The sequence below is a fragment of the Protomyctophum parallelum genome (assembly GCF_964188405.1).
Source record: "Protomyctophum parallelum genome assembly, chromosome: 16".
Taxonomy (NCBI): Eukaryota; Metazoa; Chordata; class Actinopteri; order Myctophiformes; family Myctophidae; genus Protomyctophum; species Protomyctophum parallelum.
In genome coordinates this window covers 11,886,967-11,911,948 of record NC_139711.1, presented here as the reverse complement: position 1 = coordinate 11,911,948, position 24,982 = coordinate 11,886,967, and the positions used below count along the sequence as shown (strand labels likewise).

The window sequence follows — 24,982 nt, the reverse complement described above, 5'->3', positions numbered from 1 at the left end:
CGTGCGCACACACACACACACACACAGCCTGATTTGTCGGTTGTATTACAAGTAAGACGCGCAAACGCGTGAAGCGAACGCAGCTTGTGTGTGTGTGGTTGTGTGTGCGTGTGTGTGTGTGTGTGTGTGTGTGTGTGTGTGTGTGTGCGCGTGTGCGTGTGTGTGTGTGTGTGTGTGTGCTACAGCTGCGCCCTGTGTGTGTGTGTGTGTGTGTGTGTGTGTGTGTGCTACAGCTGCGCCCTCTGGTGGCGGGCGGGTGGTGTAACAGCGGGACAGACACACACATACACAGACATTCAGCCCTTGCTGTCATAGTAAGTGGCTCACTGCGTTCGCAACTATTTGTGAGGAAATCAACATATTTATAATTTTAGCCATTTTTAACCCTAAAACTAAAGCCGAAAATAGTTGATCTACAAGTACTTCCTGCTAGGCTAACTTCTCTTTAATAATACTTAATACTTATTATAAAAAATTATTACCTTGAATTGCGCACTACTCTGATCCCAGTATTACAATTTTTCCTCGATTGCTTTGGCTCATTTCTTGAAGTGGTAACATTCTCGAAGCTCTGCAGTCGATGCATTTGTAAAGCAGCTCATTTGGTGCAGCACAACTCCATACTGTAACTCCAAGGCCAAAACATGTGTGTCCCTGGACATTATTATGTCTAATCTATTTTCTTTTGACACCCAGCCACTGCAGTAAATGGTTCTTGTGTGAATCTGAATTTGTTTTATTTATCACATAAATTAGATTCTACAAATTCCCTCTAATTCAGTAGTTCTCAAGGACACCTACATTCATAATGGATTTGGCCGCTGGGACCACATCGGAAGATGTTTTGTTCAAGGGATCCCAAGAAGAGAAGATTTGTGAATTTTCAAAAATGTTCAAAAGTAGCAGATGTACAGGCTCGTGCTGCGCTGTGAGCGGGTGTTTTCAAGGTCATCCAGTGACCTTTCAACACTAGAAATGCTGACAGCGTTGATGTTTTGAAAGACTGTGGAATGGATCTCTCAGTCAGACATTGTAATGTGGCTGTCAGGTGGAAACCTTGTATGTCCAAAACCATTACTTTTCAGGAAAGAGGGGGAGAACCTGTGTTCAATATTTATAAAACCCACATGCACACATAACCACTTTCACATTTTAAATGAATCTTTGAAAACTAGTGAAAATGGCCTATTATCTTCAAGCACTCAACATGTTGCATTGGGAGGAAGTGAGGCATTAAACCTGAACAAGTGCACAGTGGTTTGTACGTACATTGTTATATTCAATATTCATTATCTTTTGACAAATGAGGGTGTGTGCTTGTGCGTGTGCGTGTGTGTGTGTGTGTGTGTGTGTGTGTGTGTGTGTGTGTGTGTGTGTGTGTGTGTGTGTGTGTGTGTGTGTGTGTGTGTGTGTGTGTGTGTGTGTGTGTGTGTGTGTGTGTGTGTGCGTGTGCGCACATCAATCACGTGTGCAAGCCTAGCCTGGCATGGCCAGACTAATATCACTGTAGATATTAGTCTGGAATCTCTGTGTGGAACCTGCATTTTCAAGGAGCAAATAAAAAAAAACTATAATTTATGCTGCTAAACCCGCCTCATTTGCATATGTAGATACTTGGCGGTGATTGGTAACCCACAACTTCGGTGGGCAGGAAAATCCAATCACAACCGAGCGGGTCCAGACCACATCTGGCAGATGTATGTGGTTTCCAGGCTAGTGTGCACTGTGCGTTTTCTTTGTGTAAGTATCAAACATTAAATTGTAGTGATTGTTTTGTGGTCAAGATCTATGAATATGTTTAGCAGTATCCATACTCATGATGAATAGCAGCTGTCAGTGATTGACATGACGTGTGATTTGTCGGTGTAAGATGTGAGAACCTGCCCTTTCATTAGTGCACTTCAGGTTTCACCTGACAGGCAATTTACCAATTTAGTGGACGTTACAAAAATCCATATTACTGTTCAGATTATTTTTATATATGCCTGACAGGTGGCATATAAATTATGTCTGAGAGATTGTTTTGCATTTGATGATGTCACAACAAAATAATAAGTCATACATTTCTTTTTTGTTTTCTTTATGCGTATTCAACTGTTCTTCTGAGTAGCAACATCCCAGTATCCCATCAGTATGTTATATTCAATTGGAGGCAATCATACTTTCTACAGAAGTGCTAATAACGTCAGCAATTTTGGTTTTATTATATATATATTTTTTAAAGAACAACATTTTTAAATATGTTATGATTGTGAACAAAGGGCCCGGCGAGGTTTTTTTTCCGTACGTTGTTGTTATATTCAATCTTCATTATCTTTTGAGAAGTGTGCCAAAGCAATTGAGTGAACAACTGTAATTAGACTGTACTGTACGTGTGCATTGTTCTGCACACCCAGCTGTGGTGAAGCCTAATTTATGCTCCGTCGTGCGGTGGTGTCGCTCGCTTGCCAAGATCAGCCGAGAGAACAGCCGACCTATACAAGCTCGTAGATCGGCTATTCTCGGCGCACGACAAGATATGTATCAGTGTTGTTTTTGGCAGCAAATTTTGATTTTAGTTTTAGTCATAGTCTCTTGAATAGGTTTCGTTTAGTTTTAGTCACATTTTAGTCACCTGGAATGTCTAGTTTTAGTCGACTAAATATCATAAGAATTATGTTCATGGCATCGTAATGATGTTTTTACACTTGCTGAAAATAGCCGATCTACAAGCTCACAACGTGTCGGGCTGCGACAAGTTGTGTTGCAATAATACATTTTTCGTCATAGTATTAGTCGATGAAAACAACACTGTACAACAATGTATGCGGCTTTAGTCATAAGCTGTGGAATGGCAGTGGAAGGGGTGCTTTGGCACAAACAATGTTTTGCACAGCGGCATATGGGGGTTGTTGACGCTGCGAGTGTGGCCGGAAGGGGGTGGGGGGCTGTTTGTACCGTGGAGGTAATCACACTCACTGAGAGCTACTCCATTAAGACTCTAATACATGGCTGTGGGCGCTGAGAGGACTAATTTGCGGCGCTATGATATTAACCCATTTTCAGAGATCAGATTCTAAAAATGTCTGATGTCAGTCTTTCTTCGAATTTTCAAAAATAGCAGACCTACAAGCTCGTGCTTGTAGATCTGCTATTTTTCAATAGCTAAAGCATAACATAATGCTTACACCATGGGGTTCCCGCACAAAATGGGTTAAAGACTCGGGTCCGGGCCAGGGGGACCACCACCACGGTTCTGTGACTCAGAGTGTGCAAACTGAACTATAAATTGAGTTGACCCATATTGAATCCCATGCAGAGATATAAAAAAAAAAGAAAGAAGAAGAAATCTGTTTCATTGTCACATCACAGGTTTACAGGTTTAAACCTGTGATGTGTGTGGGTGAAAGCTCCATAATTGTGTTGTTTTCCGGGAAAGAAAGAGGAAAAAAAAGCGGAGGGGAGCATTGAGAGCGCGAGAGAGAGAGACATATGGCATGGAGAAATGCAAATTGGAGTAGCCTACTTATTCTATCCTGGCTTGGCCAGACTCGTAGCGTGGACTCACTGACGTCTCCTCCCCACTGGAGGTGTTGGTGAATCCACGGTACAAGTCTGGCCAAGCCAGGCTATACTTCCTCCACTACTGCGCTGTCGGTGTGCGACCGCCTCAGACCTCACACACCTCTGACTGAGCACCGTCCATGTTGTTTACCGAAAGACACAGCTTTAGCTTTTTTAAATGGTGATGCCCCATGCAACGGGAGAGGGAGGGAGGGTCAGGTGCTTTGTATAATTGCTGCATAGGTTAGATGAGGGTCTCATAGGTAGCACTTATAGGCCAACTTCAATTAGACCCTCGCCATGAGCTGGAGATGATCGCTGCAGACCAGATCAAGTGTGCCAGATGAGCACCGCTAAGTGCTTTTAGCTAAATGCCAGCTGGAGAGCCACTCTCCATCGACCTACGTACATCTACTACACTGCTGTCAGGCAGAAACCTCCTATCTCCACATTGAACTTTTTGCTGTTTTTTTGTTCGCTGCACTTGATCGTACTAGTGTCACACAAAAGTAGCACATCCACATACTCAAAATACAGAGCAAAGCGGCACATTTTGAGCTTGGCAATCTGCTACTTTTTGAGTGGTACAACCACTCCTATAGACAGCTACCGTATGTGTGTCCCTGGGTCCCTGGGTCTGGCCCTGGCTGGCTGGGTCTGTCCGAGCACGAAAATAGTACGTAGTTGGACTCCCTAGTCCCTGGGGACTCCCACACAGTAACTCTGTCATTTCTCAACCATTTCGGACACGGGATGACTAGCTGGAACCGGGCCGGCCCCCTGGGCGCGTTCCTGGGGGTCTGGAACTTCCAGGGACCCCCCGTAGACCCCCACACGGAGTTGCACCACTCACTTCACACAGGTGTGATTTTTATTTGAATAAAAAAAAATAGTTTGGTTTTGGACATGGATGAGGTTTCCACCCGACAGAGACGATTGACGACAAGACGACTGTCTTGTGCAAGCGTGTGCATGCGTTGTGTGAGATGCTCCACATCCGTATGAAAGGGTCAGGTCCTCTCTTCAAATGCCCCTGGAGAGTTTGAGAGTGTGAGAAAGCTCAGACAGAGAGAGAGAGACTGCCATGGTAGCCAAGACGAAATGAGGCTCGGTCAAAACGTGCTAAATCACTGGACCGTGTATGAAACGGGCATGCAGGGGGGGTCATATGTGGTGCTCACAGGATGGGAGAAAAACGGGAAGGAAAGGACAATTTGAAAGGTGGCTTTTCAAATATCAAAAACAGAAAGAGCAGGGATTGAATCGATAGAAACCGGTGACTAACGTTTCTGGGATTTCCTCGTTCATGCGGAATAATTGCAGTCGCCCAATCTCCCATCGGTGGCTTCAGGATGACATCGCTGAATGAACGCCTTTTTATTAGGATTTCTGTCTGGATGGCTTTCTCTTTGTTGCAGGGGGGTTGACGAGGTCTTCCTTCATCCCAGTTGCCCTGCGCTTGCCCTTCTCCAACATCACTTGCGTCAACCTAGCAGTGGAAATGCTTCCTTTATTGAGATCGCTGTCGTCCTCACCGGGGATTAATGTTGAGTTTGCTTGAGTGTTTTTATTTTAGCTCCCAAATATTCCAGTAACAAAGTACATTTCCTTTGTACTGTATACTGTTGGTCTGCTAAAAAAATAAGTATCTATATCTGTGCTTTACTTGAGTATTTCTATTTTTGGATACTTTCACTCCAGTAAACCTCAAAGACAAATACTAATACATTTCTAGGAATTGGAAATGTTACACCTTCAAATCCTAGATTTCCATGGCACTACACAGTCATGGTCACTTAGTTATAGCTATTTGAAATGTCAGACATTGCTGTAACTGTGCTGTAGTGCCCTATGTGTGCTGTCTATATTTGCGTGTAACTGTTGTCATCCCTGAACAGAGTTTTTGTCGAGGTTGGTGCAGATTGGAGCAACAGTGCACCGGTGGCCCCTGGGGACCTCTACACATGGCCCCCTGGGGGGCAACATGTGGCTCCTGGTGTGTCATGGCAGACCCATTTTTGAATAATTAATTACTTAATTTTAAGTACTCAAATATACAGATTTGTAACTGCCACTTGTAGTTGAGTAATATTTCACCAGGAGTTTCTGCTCTGTACGTGTCCTTGGACTTTGGTAGTTTGGAGTACTTTGTCCAGCGCTGCTTGTATCAACATTCAACAACATGCTGTAGCAGCGGAAATGCTTCCTTTATTGAGATCTCTCCTCCTCGTAAGGAGTAATGTTCAGAGATTGTCTTGAGTGTTTTGTCCCTCCCTGTTCCGATTGGCTTTGATAGAGACCACGTACTGCTGCTGTCTTGCCACCCTCTAAATTACACAGAGAGTGCAGCCGAGGGGGCTTTCTTCTCATTCTCCCCCTGCTTAACAGGCACTCTGTTTAGATTTGATTACAGTGCTGGACTTGTTTATTTTTGCCCAGCAGTAAATGAGTTCTCCCTTTGCCCTGGTGGGGGTCAGTACGTGGCACACATCGGCAGTGGAAACCATGTACTGTACGTCTAACTTTTCAGGAAACGGAATTATCCTATTTTGCTAATTGGTCCTTTGTAGTTATTATGATGCGTTGTGAGCTTGCACATCGACGATCCTTTTCCGCTTTTGCACGACACCGTCATCCAACACAGTATGGCGTTATTTTTTATTTTTTTTATATATATTTTTTTGCGGCTTACGCCTTTTATTGATTTTTGAAGGGACAGACAGTAGGCTGACAGGAAACGGGAGAGAGATGGGGGGAAGACATGCAGTAAAGGCCGTGTCGGGCTCGGGAGTCGAACCCGCGGCACACTGCGACTGGATTACCAGTCAGGTGCCCAGACCGTTACGCCACGGCCTGGGCCAGTATGGCGTTAATTTGAACAAGTTGAAATATGAAGATGCAAGGTTTCTGCCCGACCGCAACGAAATGCACTTAACACATTTTTCCTCCAGTATTTTCTTTGGAGGGATGATTGCATGGTTAACATTGCCTATGAATTTCTTTGAAACTCGATCAGTTTGCAATCATGAGGCAACAGATTAGATGTTACAGAAGAAACTGTGTTGGCTCCTGCCTTATTTGCTCTCCACATTCAGCAGTGTTTCTCAAAGTGTGGACTGGGCACCCTAGGGTGTCTTTAAGGGGGTTCCAGGGGGTCCCCAGCTAAATAAGTTGCTATAGCAAAATCATCGCCAAAAGAAAAGGCAATTATCTGGGATGCTGGTTTCGGGTACAGCATGGAAAGGGGGCATTTGCATTTCTTTCACCATAGTGAAAAGCTGCATGCATGGTCTGGAGATGGACACTATTTTGCAGATGGGTGAAAGGGCAGGGTCGTCTGAAGCCCCTTTGATGTCTGTGTGCATGCATGCGTGTGGCTGGAACATATTGAGGTCCTTGACATGAAAGATGAGAAGCGGTGTCATACATACAGGATGAGATGTACAGTAAAGCATGTCCTGTGTTTATCTTGCAGCGCTGCCCATCATGCAGGTGAAGATCGACGTCACCAGGCAGCAGGTGGAGAAGGTCTTCGGTCTGGACGAGTACTGGTGTCAGTGTGTGGCCTGGAGCACTACGGGAACCCAGAAGAGTCAGAAAGCGTACATCAGGATCGCCTGTGAGTGGAACGACCCTTCAAACTAAAAATACATGAGCTCTTACTGCATAACGGAAGTGTAGTGGTAGCAGTATACTCAGATTGTTTACGTTGTTATTGTCAAAGTATCAATTCCACAATGTAGAAAATATTGGCAGCAAAGTGTACTTCAATTAACACTAAGTGATATTGCTTTGTTATGAAGTGTTAAATAGCATCTGATTCTGTACTCATTGCTATAGAGTGTCTGTTCAAGCGCTCGCATGGCACAGTGGTAAAGGGCCTGCAGAATCAGAATCAGAATCAGAATCAAACTTTATTGTTACATCACATTACAAGTAACATGGGTGAAATTCTTGTTTGTGCAGGCTCATCATTGCAGTTAAAAAGAAAAAGTGCATAGTACATGACTAATCTACATGGTACAATATGTATGCATATAAAATATATAAATAAAGTGATGTAGCCTATGTGTATATACAGAGTAGTCTCTACTAAAGGAGACCAATCCGTTCAGTCTGTGTGGCGTCACCAATCCTAGCTCTTGTTCAGCAGTCTAATTGTGGACAAGTAGAAACTGTTCACACCAATGTGGAGGACGTTGTGTGTCCAAATCTTTTACAGTCTATGGTCCAAATCCACCGAAGCACAATATTTGCGGTGTAGTACCAGTAGAGTAGTATATGATGTACAGTATAAATACTGTACTTAAGTACAGTACTACAGAGTAAATGTTCTTAGTTAGCTTCCACCCTTTGCATAACAGTGTTACTTGCATATATTAATTCATTTTCTGCGTGCAATGCGTGGGCGATTTATTTTCTGCTTCATGTGAGGAAAGTCTTAACGATGGCATAAAATGTCAAATGACCACAGAGGTCGTTACAGTTTGATGGCCCACAGTGTTTTATCCTGATTACAAAGTTTGTTAAATCACGCACAGCTTGGAATCCACTTGTACGACGCAAAATGTGAGAATGAGAGAGAGAGAGAGAGAGACATTAATACAGTACTGCTAGGAGGCAGCTTTACAACACAGGTGGTTGAGCATTAAATCACCGCAGTCTGCTGGAAACCTTAGTAACTCAGACAGTAACAGACAGACAGACAGACTTTGAAAGGTTTTGGCAGAAGCCATTTTACGTCGTGAATATTTCATTGCATTCGTCCTGTTAATTCCTACATAAATATGCGTTGAAACGTTTTAAAACGTACACATACAATAATAAATGTACAGTATGTGTACATGCGGTTAGACATAAGGTAGGTCCACATAGCAGCATATACAGTATGTACATGAGGTTAGACAAAAGGTAGGTCCACATAGCAGCATATACAGTATGTAAATGAGGTTATAGATAAGGTAGGTCCACAAACAGTAGTCCTTAGGGACAAATCAAACAAACAGGCCTGATCACGCTGCGTGCCGCAGAGTGATCCTATGCCCTAGGATAGGTAGTGTAGAAAAACATTTGGCACAAAATCTGCAATAGAATTATAGCTTTCTATATTCTATGCTTTATTGTTGCTACACTGCCTGCCGGACACATAGGAGAGACTCATTATTGCGCTGAATGATTGTTATATAGGCCTGGAAATTGGGTTAAATATTTTGGAAAAGTGTTGGAAATTCATTGGTAAAAATGTGTTGCATGTTTTTCTTTTGGGCTCCCGTCAGACCTGAGAAAGAACTTTGAGGAGGAGCCGATGGGGAAGGAGGTGGCGTTGGACCAGGAGCTGCTGCTGCAATGTCACCCTCCAGAGGGAGTCCCACCACCTGAGGTGACACACACACACACACACACACACACACACACACACGCTCCACAACTGGCTCACACATATTTATAGGTTTGTAGCGCCAGGTTACCCTTCATGAACTAGGAGGACAGCAGTGATGGATGTCCTCAGATTGTTTGATTTGATCACACAGGTTACAGAAATTTGAAGTGATGACACAAAGTGATGCTGATAAATGGGTGCTCTCTCCTGATTGGATGTAATTTGCAACACAACTGAAAATGTATTTTGTGTTCATTATAATGAGCTGGAGAGACAGGGTGACTTCTGTTCTATGGTTACTATCATAATCTGGAGCTTTAACCTTATTGTTACAAAAACATATTGTGTCAACCAAAGAATATCACTTACCCTTTGCATCGATCCGATAAGGGTCTGTCTGTCTGTCTGTCTGTCTGTCTGTCTGTCTGTCTGTCTGTCTGTCTGTGTGTCTGTCCTGTCTGTCCTGTCTGTTCTGTCTGTTCAGCTGGCTGGCTGGCTGACTAGCTGGCTTCTCGAGGCCATTTTTGAACGTTACCAACAAATGGAGCAGGAACAGTGTGTGTATGCAATGACAGGTCGCGTGAACGTGCATGCGTGTGTGTCTTCGCTGACGGGTCGCAAGCACGTGGGACGTGTGCGCGTGTGTGTCGCGCCGACGTGACACACCATAGACTATGGTACACACGCACAGCCGCATACCAGGTTCCAGGGTTGCCAGGTTAGCCTTTGTGACAGAAAGAAGCACATATTTGTCATGAAAAGTTCAAGAACCAATGTCGTGGTTCACCCATCCCTCGTCCTACACCCAGGGAAGGGACACCCCGGATGAACGGATGAATTACGCCTCTAATAATTCCCACTTACTGATTTATGATGTCGTTTACATGTGTGTGAGTCTGTGAGAAGGCGTAGATCACGTCTTCTGATCCCATCACTCTGGGAGAAGCTTGGATGCTTCACTTCCCTGTTTGGCAGCTGTAAAGACCATGTATAATTAATGGCTCTATTTGCCCCGTGTCTCTCTCTCTCTATATCTCTCTCTCTCTCGTTCCCTAACTCTCTCAATTTCCCTCTCAGTAGTCTCTCTGCCTCTCTCGCTTATTCCTTCTCCCTCCGCATATCTCTCCTATCTATCTATCTATCTATCTATCTATCTATCTATCTATCTATCTATCTATCTATCTATCTATCTATCTATCTATCTATCTATCTATCTATCTATCTATCTATCTATCTATCTATCTATCTATCTATCTCTCTCTCTCTCTCTCTCTCTCTCTCTCTCTCTCTCTCTCTCTCTCTCTCTCTCTCTCTCTCTCTCTCTCTCTCTCTCTCTCTCTCTCTCTCTCTCTGTCTCTCTCTCTCTCTCTCTCGCGCTCTCTTTCTCTCTCTCTCTCTCTCTCTCTCTCTCTCTCTCTCTCTGTGGTGGTGGTGACCATTGACCATTTATGCATGTGTTTTGCGGCTTCTTCCAATATATATTCTTCTAATATATTCTGCCTTCTTCCAATATTATAAGGTCAGCTAAAAATATTTAAAAAATAGCAAAAAACATATTTTGTACATCATCAGAACTATTCTTGACATTCATTTCATATATATGGAGCATACACCCTGAAGACAGTATCTCCCAGCTTAGAATTGGTTTTAGGCACCTTCAGCATAAACTGCACACTTCTCCTCCTGGAAAGAAAGCAAGCTGAAATAGAAGCCATTGTTCTTGCATTAATCGCATTTTTTAAAAGTTTTGTCTGAAATGGCCAAACTTGCCTATCGATGATGTCACTGGTAGGCTGGCAGGTTTCTGAACTGTCCGCAGCCCTTCTCTGAGAAACGGCATATTCATAGTTTGAAGTTTCTGTGATGAGGTGACCACCGCTTCACCCAAAACTACAACATGACGTCACTGAGCCGCGGTGAAGAGCAAACCACCGCTCTCCCCAGCCCTTCTCTCTGTTTTTACTCACCACCGCTCATCCAACCACAACATTGGCGACATCCAAACCACCGCTTTGGTGGTCACCTCACCACCGAAAATCTAAACTATGAATAGGCCTTGAGTAGACAGTTTTCTCTACTGCCCACAGCCCTCCTCTGAGACACAGTGTGAGTAGACAGGTTTCTGAACTGTCCACAATTATCCTCTGAGACATAGAGTGAGTAGACAGGTTTCTGAACTGTCCAAAGCCCTCCTCTGAGACACAAAGTGAGTAGACAGTTTTATCTACTGTCCACAGCCCTCCTCTGAGACACAGAGTGAGTAGACAGGTTTCTGAACTGTCCACAACCCTCCTCTGAGACACAGAGTGAGTAGACAGAAATTGTACCATATTATAATATAATGAGCATTAGGGAGGACCAATTTTAAGAAGATAAGATTGGAAATAGCGTATTTTAATTTATTCATGTTGTTTCGTTGCTTCGGTAAGTAAAGGCATCAACTTAAATGTTCAAGTTTTGCATATTGGTGTCGTTTATTCGACCACACACTGTGTGAAAGCCTCGAGAGCCGTTCAACAGGTTCTCTGAATAGCACTTATTCTACTGTGATTATCCCTCGTTTAAGGTCACAATTGCCATTTCTCACTTTGTCAAGTAGCCTATAGTGTCATTTGGAGGAAATGAAAGGCGAGCACCCCTGCAAATTGTTCCAATTTTCCAGGGTGACATTTGTACACTGTTGAGATGCAAATTGATAAATGTCAATGCTATAAATGGTACAAATAGTACATTTGTAACATTGTAACTTACAGTGTAACAAATGTATGAGGACGACCTATAGAAATATATACAGTTACATTGTTGCTGTCGGTTTAGAAACTTCATATGTCCAAATCCGTTTATTTTCAGGTAAAGGAAAACAAGAACCTTGTAGTTAATAATGTAGTTATTATTTAGTCACAAGCTAATTAATGCTTTTTATTGGTTCAATATTTATAACAGACAAACTTAACCACTTTTAATAAAAAAATATTATCAAAAATATCGTTTCTATAGTATTGAAAACAGGGCTACATAAAGAGGAAATGAGAAAGTAAATAATTTAGTTCCATAGGTAATGTAACGTCGGTGTCTTGTGTAGGTATCACATGACATACTGTAACGTTTGACGTTTGAACTGTCAAAATATGATCTCTGGCCATTTGCAGCAGTGCCACGGGGAGAGTTTTTGTGTGCTATTGTAGCACACAAAATATCCATGTTGAGGATCCTCAAATTGATTGCATTTGGCCGCGGACCACCATTTTGTGCCAGGCACCTCCATTTAAGAAGCTTTGTCAACATGTTTTGAAATTATCGGATTTGCAGTCGATGGCAACACGTTGTAAGCTTATTGATCTCCTGTTTTTATTTATTTATAAAACTAAGAAATAAAATAGGGAGAACCGTGTTCAAACTGTTTCCACAGGGACCCCCTGCCTCGAACCTCCTCAAAGACTCCTTTGTGAACCAGTATATTATTGTAGCATCTCTTAGAAACCTTTTTACCGTTGCTGTATGTCGTGTGTGTCAGGGTGTGGTCACGGAGGTAGGACTCAAATGCAGAACGACCAGGCCAGGCAGAGAAGTGAATGTTCAAGAGGTTTATTTCTCAAAAAAACCCACGTGGAAACATCACAAGGAACAATATACATGGAACAACTGACCACAACATATACGACGACGAACTGACAAGGAGCTGAAAACACTGGGGCATATATATAGACAAGACTAACTACACACAGGTGAACTGAAGCACACAATCAACAATGGGATAGGCTAACAGACAACAGAACACAGGTGGTTAGGGTTACACTAATACAGGGGGGTGAGACAAGGCAGGAGACAGAAAACAAGGCAGACAGGAAATCACAGAACACTATTACAAAATAAGGTACAGAACACAAATATAAGTAATAAGACCCAAAACACAGACAAAGTCCAAGGGCAGAGGAGCGTACCGTGACAGTACCTCCCCCTCAACGGACAGCTTCCAGATGTCCCAAAACTCAGACAAGGAACACTGAGCCGGGTGGGTGGAGGGGGTCTGGAGGAGGGGACAGAGGAAAAGGGGTCTGGGGACAAGGACCCGAGATGGATGGCCAGGTTGAAGTGGAGTTGGTCTGGAGGACGGCCAGGCAGTTGGAACCACCCAGGAGGACGAAGAAGTTGGCCTGGCCACTTGGGAAAAGGGTCAGGAGGACGACCAGAGGGGCGGAGCCACCCAGGCAAACTGTAATGTCGGCATGGCCGCTTAGGAGGGTCCGGAGGTCGACCAGATGGGCGGAGCCACACAGGAAAACGTCGGCCCAGCTGCTTGGGAGGAGAGTCTGGAGGACGACCAGACAGGTGGTCCCACTTAGGAGTTCTGGGCCACACAGGCCCTGGGGCGCAGAGTTGTGGCAGCAGAGCCTCAGTGGAAGCAGACTGCAGTGGCAGGACCTGAGAGGAGGCGAGCGATGGGACTTCGGAGGAGGCGACCTGCAGCGGCGGGGCCTTGGAGGCGAGCTGCAGCGCCGGGGCCTCGGAGGCGAGCTGCAGGGGCGGGGCCTCGGAGGCGAGCTGCAGGGGCGGGGCCTCGGAGGCGAGCTGCAGGGGCGGGGCCTCGGAGGCGAGCTGCAGGGGCGGGGCCTCGGAGGCGAGCTGCAGCGGCGGGGCCTCGGAGGCGAGCTGCAGCGGCGGGGCCTCGGAGGCGAGCTGCAGCGGCGGGGCCTCGGAGGCGAGCTGCAGCGGCAGGGCCTCGGAGGCGAGCTGCAGCGGCGGGGCCTCGGAGGCGAGCTGCAGCGGCGGGGCCTCGGAGGCGAGCTGCAGCGGCAGGGCCTCAGGCAGAGGAGACAGAGCCGCAGACGGGAGAGCTGGGGCTGCAGACGGAACTGCAGGTCGAGGGGCTGGGGCTGCAGGCGGGGCTGCAGGTCTAGGAGCTGGGGCTGCAGACGGGGCTGCAGGTCTAGGAGCTGGGGCTGCAGACGGGGCTGCAGGTCTAGGAGCTGGGGCTGCAGACGGGGCTGCAGGTCTAGGAGCTGGGGCTGCAGACGGGGCTGCAGGTCTAGGAGCTGGGGCTGCAGACGGGGCTGCAGGTCGAGGAGCCGGGGCTGCAGGTCGAGGAGCTGGGGCTGCAGACGGGGTGCTTTGGAGGCCACTGGGAGGATGTTGAGAGCCATGGCGACCACGCCTTCTTCTGGCAGGCCCACGGTTCCCCACACAAAGGGCCAAGCGTGACCCCTCATATGGGTCCTGGATGGTAGTCGGCTCAGGATAGACAGGTATTTTTACCTTGCTACAAAAGTAGGCCAGCAGGCTCATAGGCTGGTTTTCCAATGGTGCAGGAGTGGGGCTGGTAGATGCAGACACAGGCTGGAGGCCCACAAACCCGAGTCTGATTGACTGGGGCATGGGCTGGTCACAAGCAGGCTGGGAAGCGGGAGAACCAGAACCGGACAGCTGAAAACTATTCAGCCTCTGCCGGACCACATCAATGTGAGGAACGAAGTGGCTCACCCATGGCCTCTCACCAAACCATTTCTGCTGGTCTGAAATCCTCCCCAGCAGCTCAACATGCTGGCTGGGAGGTGAAGCGATGAGGCCATTCACTGCAGACTCGAACTCCTGTACCTTCTTCCGAAAAAGCTGCCGTTCTGCTGAGTCCATAATTGGTCAGTTCGTACTGTCAGGGTGTGGTCACGGAGGTAGGACTCAAATGCAGAACGACCAGGCCAGGCAGAGAAGTGAATGTTCAAGAGGTTTATTTCTCAAAAAAACCCACGTGGAAACATCACAAGGAACAATATACATGGAACAACTGACCACAACATATACGACGACGAACTGACAAGGAGCTGAAAACACTGGGGCATATATATAGACAAGACTAACTACACACAGGTGAACTGAAGCACACAATCAACAATGGGATAGGCTAACAGACAACAGAACACAGGTGGTTAGGGTTACACTAATACAGGGGGGTGAGACAAGGCAGGAGACAGAAAACAAGGCAGACAGGAAATCACAGAACACTATTACAAAATAAGGTACAGAACACAAATATAAGTAATAAGACCCAAAACACAGACAAAGTCCAAGGGCAGAGGAGCGTACCGTGACAGTGTGGAAACCGTTCCTTTTTTTATAAACATTTAAGAATAGAAAATATCCGATCTACAAGCTAGCTCACGACACGTCACTTTGCTAAGCATTGTGAGCTTGTAGAACGGATATTTTCGCTACTTTAGTGTGCCACTGTAGCATGACAAAGTAGGGTATTTTTATTCTGGAATTAAATGCAATGGTACAAAGTAAGGGTTCATGTGTACATTTTAAAAGATCCAGCACTCCGAAGTCCATTCAAGGTACATTTATTGGGCCCAGGCCGTAGCGTAACGGTCTGGGCACCGGACTGGTGATCCAGTCGCGGTGTGCCGCGGGTTCGACTCCCGAACCCGACACGGCCTTTACCGCATGTCATCCCCCCATCTCTCTCCCGTTTCCTGTCAGCCTACTATCTGTCCCTTAAAAAATCAATAAAAGGCGTAAGCCGCAAAAAAATATCTTTAAAAAAAAAAAAGGTACATTTATTGCATTGTGCAGCACAGACAGACAGACAAAACACGGACGCGTTTCGGCGTCATGTCTTCATCAGGAATCATTCCTGATGAAGACCCGGAGGGGTCGAAAACGTTGATTCCTATTTCCTAAATAAACACAAAATGCACACTACCAGTCGAAAAGTTAATGTTAAAACCAATTAATTTAAGTACATCCCTTTTGGCTAAAAGCCATAAGCAGGAATGAAGTAACAAATTCGTCACAAAATAAATACATATTATTACACAACAGGGACAGCAGGTACCTCTCTGAATACACACCTTAAGACACATCCCAAACCAAACTTTGTCTATAATTAATTGTGTTTTTTATTTTATTTGTTCTGTCTGTAGGGTGTGTATCCACCTGGCTTCTCTTTGTCTGTTACCTCCGCATGTGTACATTTACCATTGTATCCCTTTTCCCCCCCACACACACTTTCAGGTCGATTAACCAGTTCCAATAATATTACATATCATATTACAGTTTTTAGAGCTGGGGGCGTGTGGTATGTCATATTGCAATTTTGGGCATGTTAAGAAGCGCTTTCGACACCCCGTGGATTGCGCAAAAACGGCCTTGAATTAGTCATGGGTGTGTTTAAGGCGTGTTTGAGACGTACCCAATCAACATGTCCGTACTATTCTCTTTACCAGTCAGCTGATGTCACATACGGAATGCGCACTTTGGGGATCGTGGTATTACATTTCTTCAGGCTGGCCTGGCACCATAGAAGACATGACATGACTTTGTCACATTTGGGTTAATTATTCCTATTGCACTGCATGCTGTCACCTTTATGCCTCAAAATAATTTGTTTCTATTGAAAAACACCAGTAAAATAACGTGTATTATATTTTATTTCATTCAAGTCATGATGAAGGAATGAGTTGAATGTTGCTGCTTAATGCTGTGCCTGTGGCCCCGATGTTATATGGTCTTCGCTCGTAGCATTTTATTGAAGAAGACTTGAATCGGGTGTGATACAGCATATGAAAGCAAACTTCCCAAGGATTATGGAGATGTTTTTATTTATTTTTAAGGTTGAGAAATGAAAGAATTATGGCCGTTTCTAATCTCAAGATTTTACAAAAGAAAGACGCAAAAAAAGGCTGTTGCCATGTCTCATAGAAACAAGTAAATAGGTCTATAAAAATAAGCGCATATAACAGGGGTCTGCAACCTATTTTAAATGTTCATGTACATATTCTAGATAGTGAGTCTGCCATATCCAGATTAATTTTAATGACACCACATTCAAATAAAAAAACATATTTTGATTGTCCACAAATATAAAGTTCTTCCTTATTTTTAAATATGTTCTTGCACATTGTTATAATGATCATTATATATATCCCCCTGCAGTCAGAGTTCATAGTTTTAATGAATGAATGTGATGCATTATGAGCTGGTATAGATCTGCTATTTTCAAAAGTAATCTTGGAATTTCTTTATTTAATTTTTGGATTAGCCGTCCTTAGTTGGGCAAATGCATTCATCTGGGGATCCTTGACATGGGAATGTGCTGTGTGAGGATCACTGGTTTAAACAACATTAGGAGAAAAGCCCAAATAACCACTTTAGAAACAAGAAAAGCAACCACAAAACAGTACAACTACCAATATTTACAAGCAACTTTACAGAAAAAGAAGCCGCTTATAATAAACAGACATGGCAACACTCTACCAGCCTCCCAGAGCCGCTCAAGTGTAAAATCAAACAGTGCTAGTTGCGTTTATGAGGTGGTCAGACCCACGTCTAATCGTTATGCGCTGAGTGTCTTTAGGTCAAGGGGCTTAATAGCAAATTGCGCAAAGCGAAAATAATTAACATATGGACACTCCCACAATGCTAAAATTTTCAGGAACGCCGTATGCCACAATGTGTGTGCGTTCAACACGGGCCGAGTGCGTTCAACACGGGCCGATATGCCTTTCATAATACGAATGTGCGCAGAGCGAGGCCAATTTATGTATTACCACATGGTAAAACGCACCTTCAAAATCTAGGCCTTTGTCTCATAGTCATAGTCAGTATGTAGTAAAAGAATATAAGAAACAGCAAAAGTTTAGTAAGTAGTATTCATGTAGAATTTCAGATTTGTTAGACATACTCATAAAAATAGTGTATAAAATAATGAGTAATCGAGGGTATTGTCTATAATCTACACCGTTGTTCAGTGTTAAAGTAAAGTAACTAAGCACATTACTTAATTACTGTACTTAAGCACAATTTTGAGATATTTGTACTTTACTTGAGCATTTCCAATTCCCAATACATTTACTTCTATCCACTACATCTCGGATCCAAATTGTAATTTATGCCACTGCATTTGAAAACGTTAGTTATTAGTTACTTTGAAGATTTTGATTATTATTACAAAACATATTAACCACTTCAGCGCTTTATACATTTCGGCTATTTTCAAAAGATTTGTACATACATTTGAAAACTTGTGAACTGGGACATTCTGCATAATGAGCACTTTCTACTTTTGGTACTTTGTATATTTTGATACCAATACTTTTGTACTTTTCCTCAAGTACATTTTTAACTCCGGACTTTTACTTGCAGCATTGATACGTTTTCCACCACTGATATATAATGTCTTTTCTTCTTTATTTTCAGGTGGAGTGGCAGCGGAACGAGGACGTGATTGACCCAGTGAGCGACCCCAATTTCTTCGTCACCGACGACCATAATCTGATCATCAAACAGGCCCGCCTGGCTGACACGGGCAACTACACCTGCGTGGCCAAGAATATAGTGGCCCGCCGCAAGAGCAGCTCCGCCACAGTGCTGGTGTACGGTAAGGGCAGAGCCGCTTTATCATCTCTCTCCATCTATCCCTCATTCATTGTTCATCATGTGGGCGCAGTCGCACCCGCCTGGCGACCGGCCGGCACTCTGCCCAGGCAGGGTCCCCCAACAGATAAGACCTCACATAACAACACAGAGTGCTTGATTGTGGTGTGTTCACATGAAATTGCCTCGAGTCCAGGTTATTTGTTTTCATTGTATCTCTTTTTTACCCCCTTTTTCCCCATTGCGTGGTCTCTCTGCAAGGTCTCTCTCTCTCTCTCTCTCTCTCTCTCTCTCTCTCTCTCTGTCTCTCTCTCTCTCTCTCTCTCTCTCTCTCTCTCTCTCTCTCTCAACTGGTGGTGGAAGAAGTCGTCCAATTTAGTTTTTTACTTGAAGTAGCACTTCACCCATTTCCAACCGTATCTTCATATAATTGGTCCTCCTCGCTCAATATTCAAGATTGCTTTATTTTCTATTTTATTTTCCCTTCCCAGCGTTAGAGGAAAAGAAAACAGAAATTGTGTTTCTCCTAAAAGACAGCGAATATCCATGAATGAATAAATAGAATTGTGCAGAAAGAATTATACGTGTCAATATAAATAAATAAATGCCGAAATGAAATGACACCTACAGTACCAGGCGGTGACATCATCGATGAGGGATTAGAAGCTAATGGAAACCACAAATGGAGGACCAATTATATTGAGATGGGTTGAAAATGGTTCTCCTTTAATTCTTTCTCTGCCACCAGCTGTTAGCATAAATTAAGTTAGCCTATGCCACCATCCGCGTTCACTTTAAGAGAAGGACTTTTCCCACCCCCCCCGCCCAATACACACACTCAATACACACACTTTAGTATTATTAGCACAAGCACACACTGTTTACCTCTCGCCAGAAACGCTTGCATGTCGGGAGAGCAGTACAAAGTCACAAATTACATCCAAACTTTGTATGGCTGAAGATCCACCATGGACAGCTCTGCTGGATTCCGACTTATGGAGGTTTGAAAATCCTGCTTGTAACCGAGTTAAACAGAGATTTAACGTCCCATAGCTGGCGTTGCATAGCAACCGGATCAATGTTAAAAGCTGCCGTGGGTCTCAACCATTATCTACTTGGAGTATACGTTGGGGTCTGTATACTGTACATACGGACCTAGCAAATAACGTCTCCTAGCGTTGGGGTACGTAACGTAACGTAACATGACAGAAAAATAATTAAGTAAAAGTAGCAATACCACAATACAGACCCACAAACACTCGGCTAAGTCGGATGCGCCGCGAAGGATACAAACCCCTAATCAATCGTGGTGGCGAGGGGACACTTTACCCGAGCGCCTACGAGTCCCGTTATGCTTTCTGTTCTATTGGGATCTGCATTTTACTGTCAATGGTTCGTAAGCAAGGGTCATCATCGCCATGCTGGCTTGTGTTGGACATTTTTGTAAAAATGTAATTTTTCCCACAGACATACAAAATGAGCGGACAATAATATTAGCAGTAACACAAAGAGCTAGCCCTGTTCTTGGTTCCAATTGTACACTCTCGGAGTTAAGGGCGTCCTCAAGGTATGTAACTCTGAGAGTGTTCTTGGTTCCATTTGTACACAGTGTGGACACTGTGTGGACTCCTAATGTTCCATAGTGTCATAAATATTCTCAAGAAAACCTGGAGACTTGACATGCACTAATTGGGTCTGAGGATCAAAGTAAGAAAATTATAATGGTGTGTAAAAACAAAAGTCATTGCCACGGACACATGTGACCCCTGTTCGTAGGATGCTGCTAATAATGATGTACAATTGGAATGCACGTGATCAAAACGTGCCGATGCTTCCCCACGTTACTGATCCCACTAGTGCCAGCAAGTAGCGTGATAACATCTCCTGCATTATGAATAACCGCATAAATTAAAGAGAAGAGGATATGCATTTTGCACAATCATTAGCACAATTTAAAATGTTGCCAGCATCCATTCCACCGAAGCAGACGGATGCTTCAATCTCAGCGGCTGCCATAGATAGCCATGTCGGCCCCCCGTGGTAAATCCAATATGCGAAAACGGAAATTGAATTAACAACGTACGGAAAAGTATTACTTGTTCTTGATAATCAGACTGACCTTTATTAAAATGCAATGGAACAGCACATTTTCTAGCTCAGAGCGCTCCCTGGGCACCAACACTACTACACTTTGCATACATTACAGCTCAACTTAATTCCCCACTACATGCAAACTACATGCAAACATGCAATGGTGGAGAATAACTTATGCATATTCAAGTACTTCACGTTATGTACTTGAGTATATTAAGTTTATTGTCTCCACCAGGCCAAAAGCATGGGGAGAGTGTATGTTTTGCACTCCGTGTGTGTGTGTGTGTGTGTGTGTTTGTTTGTGTGTGTGTGTGTGTGTGTGTGTGTGTGTGTGTGTGTGTGTGTGTGTGTGCAACTAATCTCCGGCACCGTTGGCCCAGACGATGCACACACACTCCCTAGATGCCAACGACAACCTCTGCCCCAATTCTCCCACAACGGCCTGTTATACTTTCCTACTAGGCTGAGGAATAAATCCCTCCCTTTTCACATTGGCCTGTTATAGCGCCACCAACAGGTGGATTTTTGCAAAACACATTTTTGGAACTAAATGTCTCAAATCATCCAATTGCCATCAAAGGCGTGAGAAGAAATGGCACCCTTTTCACATTGGCCTATTAGAGCGCCACCAGGAGGCCACAATAACCTCACCTGACCTGGTTTTTCTAGTTGGGCTTTGAGGTTCAGCGCGGCTACTACCACTGTGTGGTCCATAATGCAGCCACAGACAGACCTACACATACTGTACATGGAATATGTCACAGTAAATCAGTTCTAATGGAATACATTAATTCAGGCCTCAACTGAGAGTGAGTGAGTGCGTGCGTGCGTAAGCGCTAATGTGTGAATGCACATGCCTCCAGCACATAAATAAATTTAAATTAGACCAGCGGAGAACAAAATTATTCACCGTTAACAATCAATTGTTTTTTTTGTTATTGCACAGTTGAATGAATGGCCTGCTCTTTGAATTCTCACATGTGGAATTGTCAAGTGAAGAATCTATCACATCGGGCCATTAGCACCCTGCTTCTTTTACCGTCTTATTATTGTCAATCAAAATGTTCCCACTGTTCGACCCACACGTATTTTTTTGAACAAATTGCAGGGGTGCTGCCCGCATTTCATTTCCTCCCCAATCACGCTGTACTTGACAAGATGACAAATGACCATTCTGACATTAAATGGGGGGGCGGGGGGGGGGGGGGGGGGGGGGGATCACAGTCCAACAGGAACACTGTTATTACACTTCAATTGCATGACTGCAGTGGTGTAAAAGTACAGTAACTAAGTACATTTACTTGAGTGCTGTTACTTTTTGTTTTTGTTTTTTGCAAGCTGATGACTTTGACTCCATTATCTCCGTTATATCCGTTATATAATATATATATATATATATATATATATATATATATATATATATATATATATATTTATTTATTATGAATTAACCACTTGGTGAAACTAGCTGATCTACAAGCTCTGCTATTTTCACTATTCTTTTGAAATTTTGAATTTGCTTCTGAAAAATGTCACATAATTTGTACTTTAAAATACTATTTCTATTATTTTACTTGCTTGTACACTTTGTCCACCAGTGTCCATGCAGTGTCTGTGTCCAAGAACAATGTAGTTACTTAAAAGAGCAGCAGGTTTCCTTGCTCTGGACTCTTAGGTTTGCCTGTAAGTCATAATAAGTAGTGAGGGGTTCAGGAGCAGGGCAGAGATGCATTCTAACGAGGCTGCTGTGAAGGAGGTAATCAGGCCCTGAGCTGCCTGGCAATTTGCTTGGCTGTGGTGGGTAATCAATCGCACAGCGAGAGAGGGAGAGGGAGAGGAAATGATTCAGCCACGACCAGCATTGCGGGGGCAGGGGCGTTGGGGGAGGTGAAGGGGGTATTACCAAGATAGCGTAGCGTAAAGCGTAGCATAGAGTGACTGGACAGGACCCACATTCAGTTCAACAAACCCTTGCTGTCGGGCAGATTTTCTTTCTTTTTGTACTTAATGCCGTACTTGTACAAGCATGCATGTTGTGCAAAGGTGCAAATTTGAAAGAAAGATATATAGATATTACATGTACTGTATGCAGCCTCTTCAGCACCATGGACAGTGAATGAAGGACGGAGGGCTCTATTTGTGTCCATGCTAAAGCCCTTATCCCTAAACTACTTTGCCTTTTTTACTTTTGAAAAACATTTTTGAATAGTTAAAGGTTTTATGACATTCATTTTCATTTATTTTTCTTTTTTCTTTTAGGTTTTATGACCTCAATTACACCCAAAAAACCTGAACTTTGAACATTCAGTGGATATTCTGTGGTCTGAAGTTTTCTTTGGGGTCTTTTGGGCCTTTTGAGCTACAATGAAAACAGGCAACACAGTGAAACAGTGACATCTGCTGGCAAATCCCATTGACATATATGGGATTTGCAGTAAGTGATGTCACTTACTGCCGGCAAATCAGAGCACCTGTTTGAGCCAGAAAACCCCAGATCACAGAAAATCTACTCAGTAGATTTTCTTGTTTTTTTTAGGTTATCTAATCTCAATTGCACTAAAAAAACATGAACTTTTAACATTCAGTAGATTCTACTGAATGTTAAAAGTTCATGTTTTTTGAGTGCAATTGAGATTAGAAAACCTAAAAAAAACAAGAACAATTCCAAAACCTTTTTTTAAATGTCACAATCCCTTTAAAATAGCCAATCTACATCGACACATTGTGAGCTTGTAGATTGGCTATTTGAACTATTCAAAAATGATTTTCAATATAGTAAAAAAAAAGCAAAGTAGTTTAGGGATAATAGCAGGGGGCGGTCTTGTAAGAAATCACCAAGATTTAAAAAAGCTGTGCAAACGTGTTGGGTACACCCCCTAGTGGTCTGTTTGCACAGACTCAAATATAGTATAGGTATGGCTGAAAACCCAAATAATTGATCAAATATATTTTGCAATGGATTACTATTGGGTGTGCTAAATATGGCGTCCACAGTGGCTAAAATTACTTAAAATGCATATAAACTGGGATTTAATATGTAAAAACAATCTAGAAAGGCATCGTTTTCAAGATGGCGTCCACGATGTTTAGCATGGATGAAAATAGATCCCTGAGTGTCTCTCTCTCTCTCTCTCTCTCTGTGTGTGTGTGTGTGTGTGTGTGTCCTCTCTTTCTCTCACCCTCTCACGCGTTGTGAGCTTGAAGATTGGCTATGTGTGCTATACTATTGAAAAAGTGTGTCCGTCGGTTGAGCCTTAGCATCTATATTGGACTACAGTGGTTCCATTTGGAACACATTCAATTTGCTGAAACGTAACCGTTTTGGACATAAAAAGGTAAATTTTTGCCCGACAGCGACGACAAAATCCGGAATCTCGGTATAGCCTGAAAGGCTGGTGGCTAAACACTGTGAATGCAGAAATCTAATACAGTCGTTGATTATAAACCAAACCACCTTGATTTGATGTAATCACCTGCCATGATCCAATTTATGCAGCACCAATTACGTATATGCCCATAGCCAGGTTGAGACTGAGCACGGGGTGCAATGCAGCGTGCCAAATGATTGCAGCTGCAATAACAGGGATTCAGAGTGAATGCCCCAACGTTTACTCTAAAGTATGAAATGAGAATCATAGCGTGCAATGGGCTCTGTGGTCAAATGCTGTATTACCTCTAACTCATTCCCTGCATGCGAGGGTCGTCTTTCACCTCTTTTTTATGGTTTGCCCAGACGGCCAGAGCGTCTTTCACAGATGTTTTGCGGGGTGCTAGCCCCTCCTATGTCCATCTTTGAGTGTTTGTGTAAACACAAACATTGAAAACGAAGGTGAGGACGTATGATAGATGTATGATGATAAGAGCGCCCCTCACTTCACACGGGTGAAGTTTTTTATCGATTCAGAATGTTCTTGCTAATATCTAACAGAGTAGTAGGTTCCCCCTCGCTAGGCAACGCATGGCTCGGTATTGTATTTGCCTGTAGCAGGATGACCGCTGCATAGACTGCTGTAATGGCTGCCTGTAGCAGGATGGCCGCTGCATAGACTGCTGTAATGGCTGCCTGTAGCAGGATGGCCGCTGCATAGACTGCTGTAATGGCTGCCTGTAGCAGGATGGCCGCTGCATAGACTGCTGTAATGGCTGCCTGTAGCAAGATGGCCGCTGCATAGACTGCTGTAATGGCTGCCTGTAGCAAGATGGCCGCTGCATAGACTGCTGTAATGGCTGCCTGTAGCAAGATGGAATTGAGGCTCAGATTGAGGTGATTGAATTGATGTTAGAAGCACGTAAAAAAATTGGTGGTTACAAGATTAACGCTTCTGATGAAGGTGAAAGTATCGACTGGTAGTAATGGCCTTTACTTCCGGTTCATTGTGGTGAATTTTGGGCGTTTTCAAAATAAAATATGAACAAACAGTAGAGCATTTTAATCTGCAATAATGGAAGAGTAAGTAGTAAGTACAGATAGTAATAGTGCAAGTGTAATACTAGGGCCTAGTATAGTTTTCTGGGAGACTCTGGTCAATGAAGTGTATAGGGTTTATGCGGTTTTAACATGAGCCCACTTGGATTTGCATAATCAAATTGTATGAC

At 43.8% G+C, this 24,982-nt stretch overlaps 1 protein-coding gene across 2 annotated transcripts in view; it reads left to right on the top strand.

Annotated features, from left to right (window-relative positions):
• Positions 1 to 24,982, top strand: part of unc5a (unc-5 netrin receptor A) — a 278,720-nt gene that overhangs the window by 161,180 nt on the left and 92,558 nt on the right. For both annotated transcript variants that reach the window (XM_083785438.1, XM_083785437.1), the window contains exons 3-5: positions 7,019 to 7,162; positions 8,820 to 8,923; positions 18,116 to 18,296. In XM_083785438.1, coding sequence (XP_083641564.1) covers positions 7,019 to 7,162; positions 8,820 to 8,923; positions 18,116 to 18,296 — 429 coding nt within the window. The remainder of the gene's footprint in view (positions 1 to 7,018; positions 7,163 to 8,819; positions 8,924 to 18,115; positions 18,297 to 24,982) is intronic.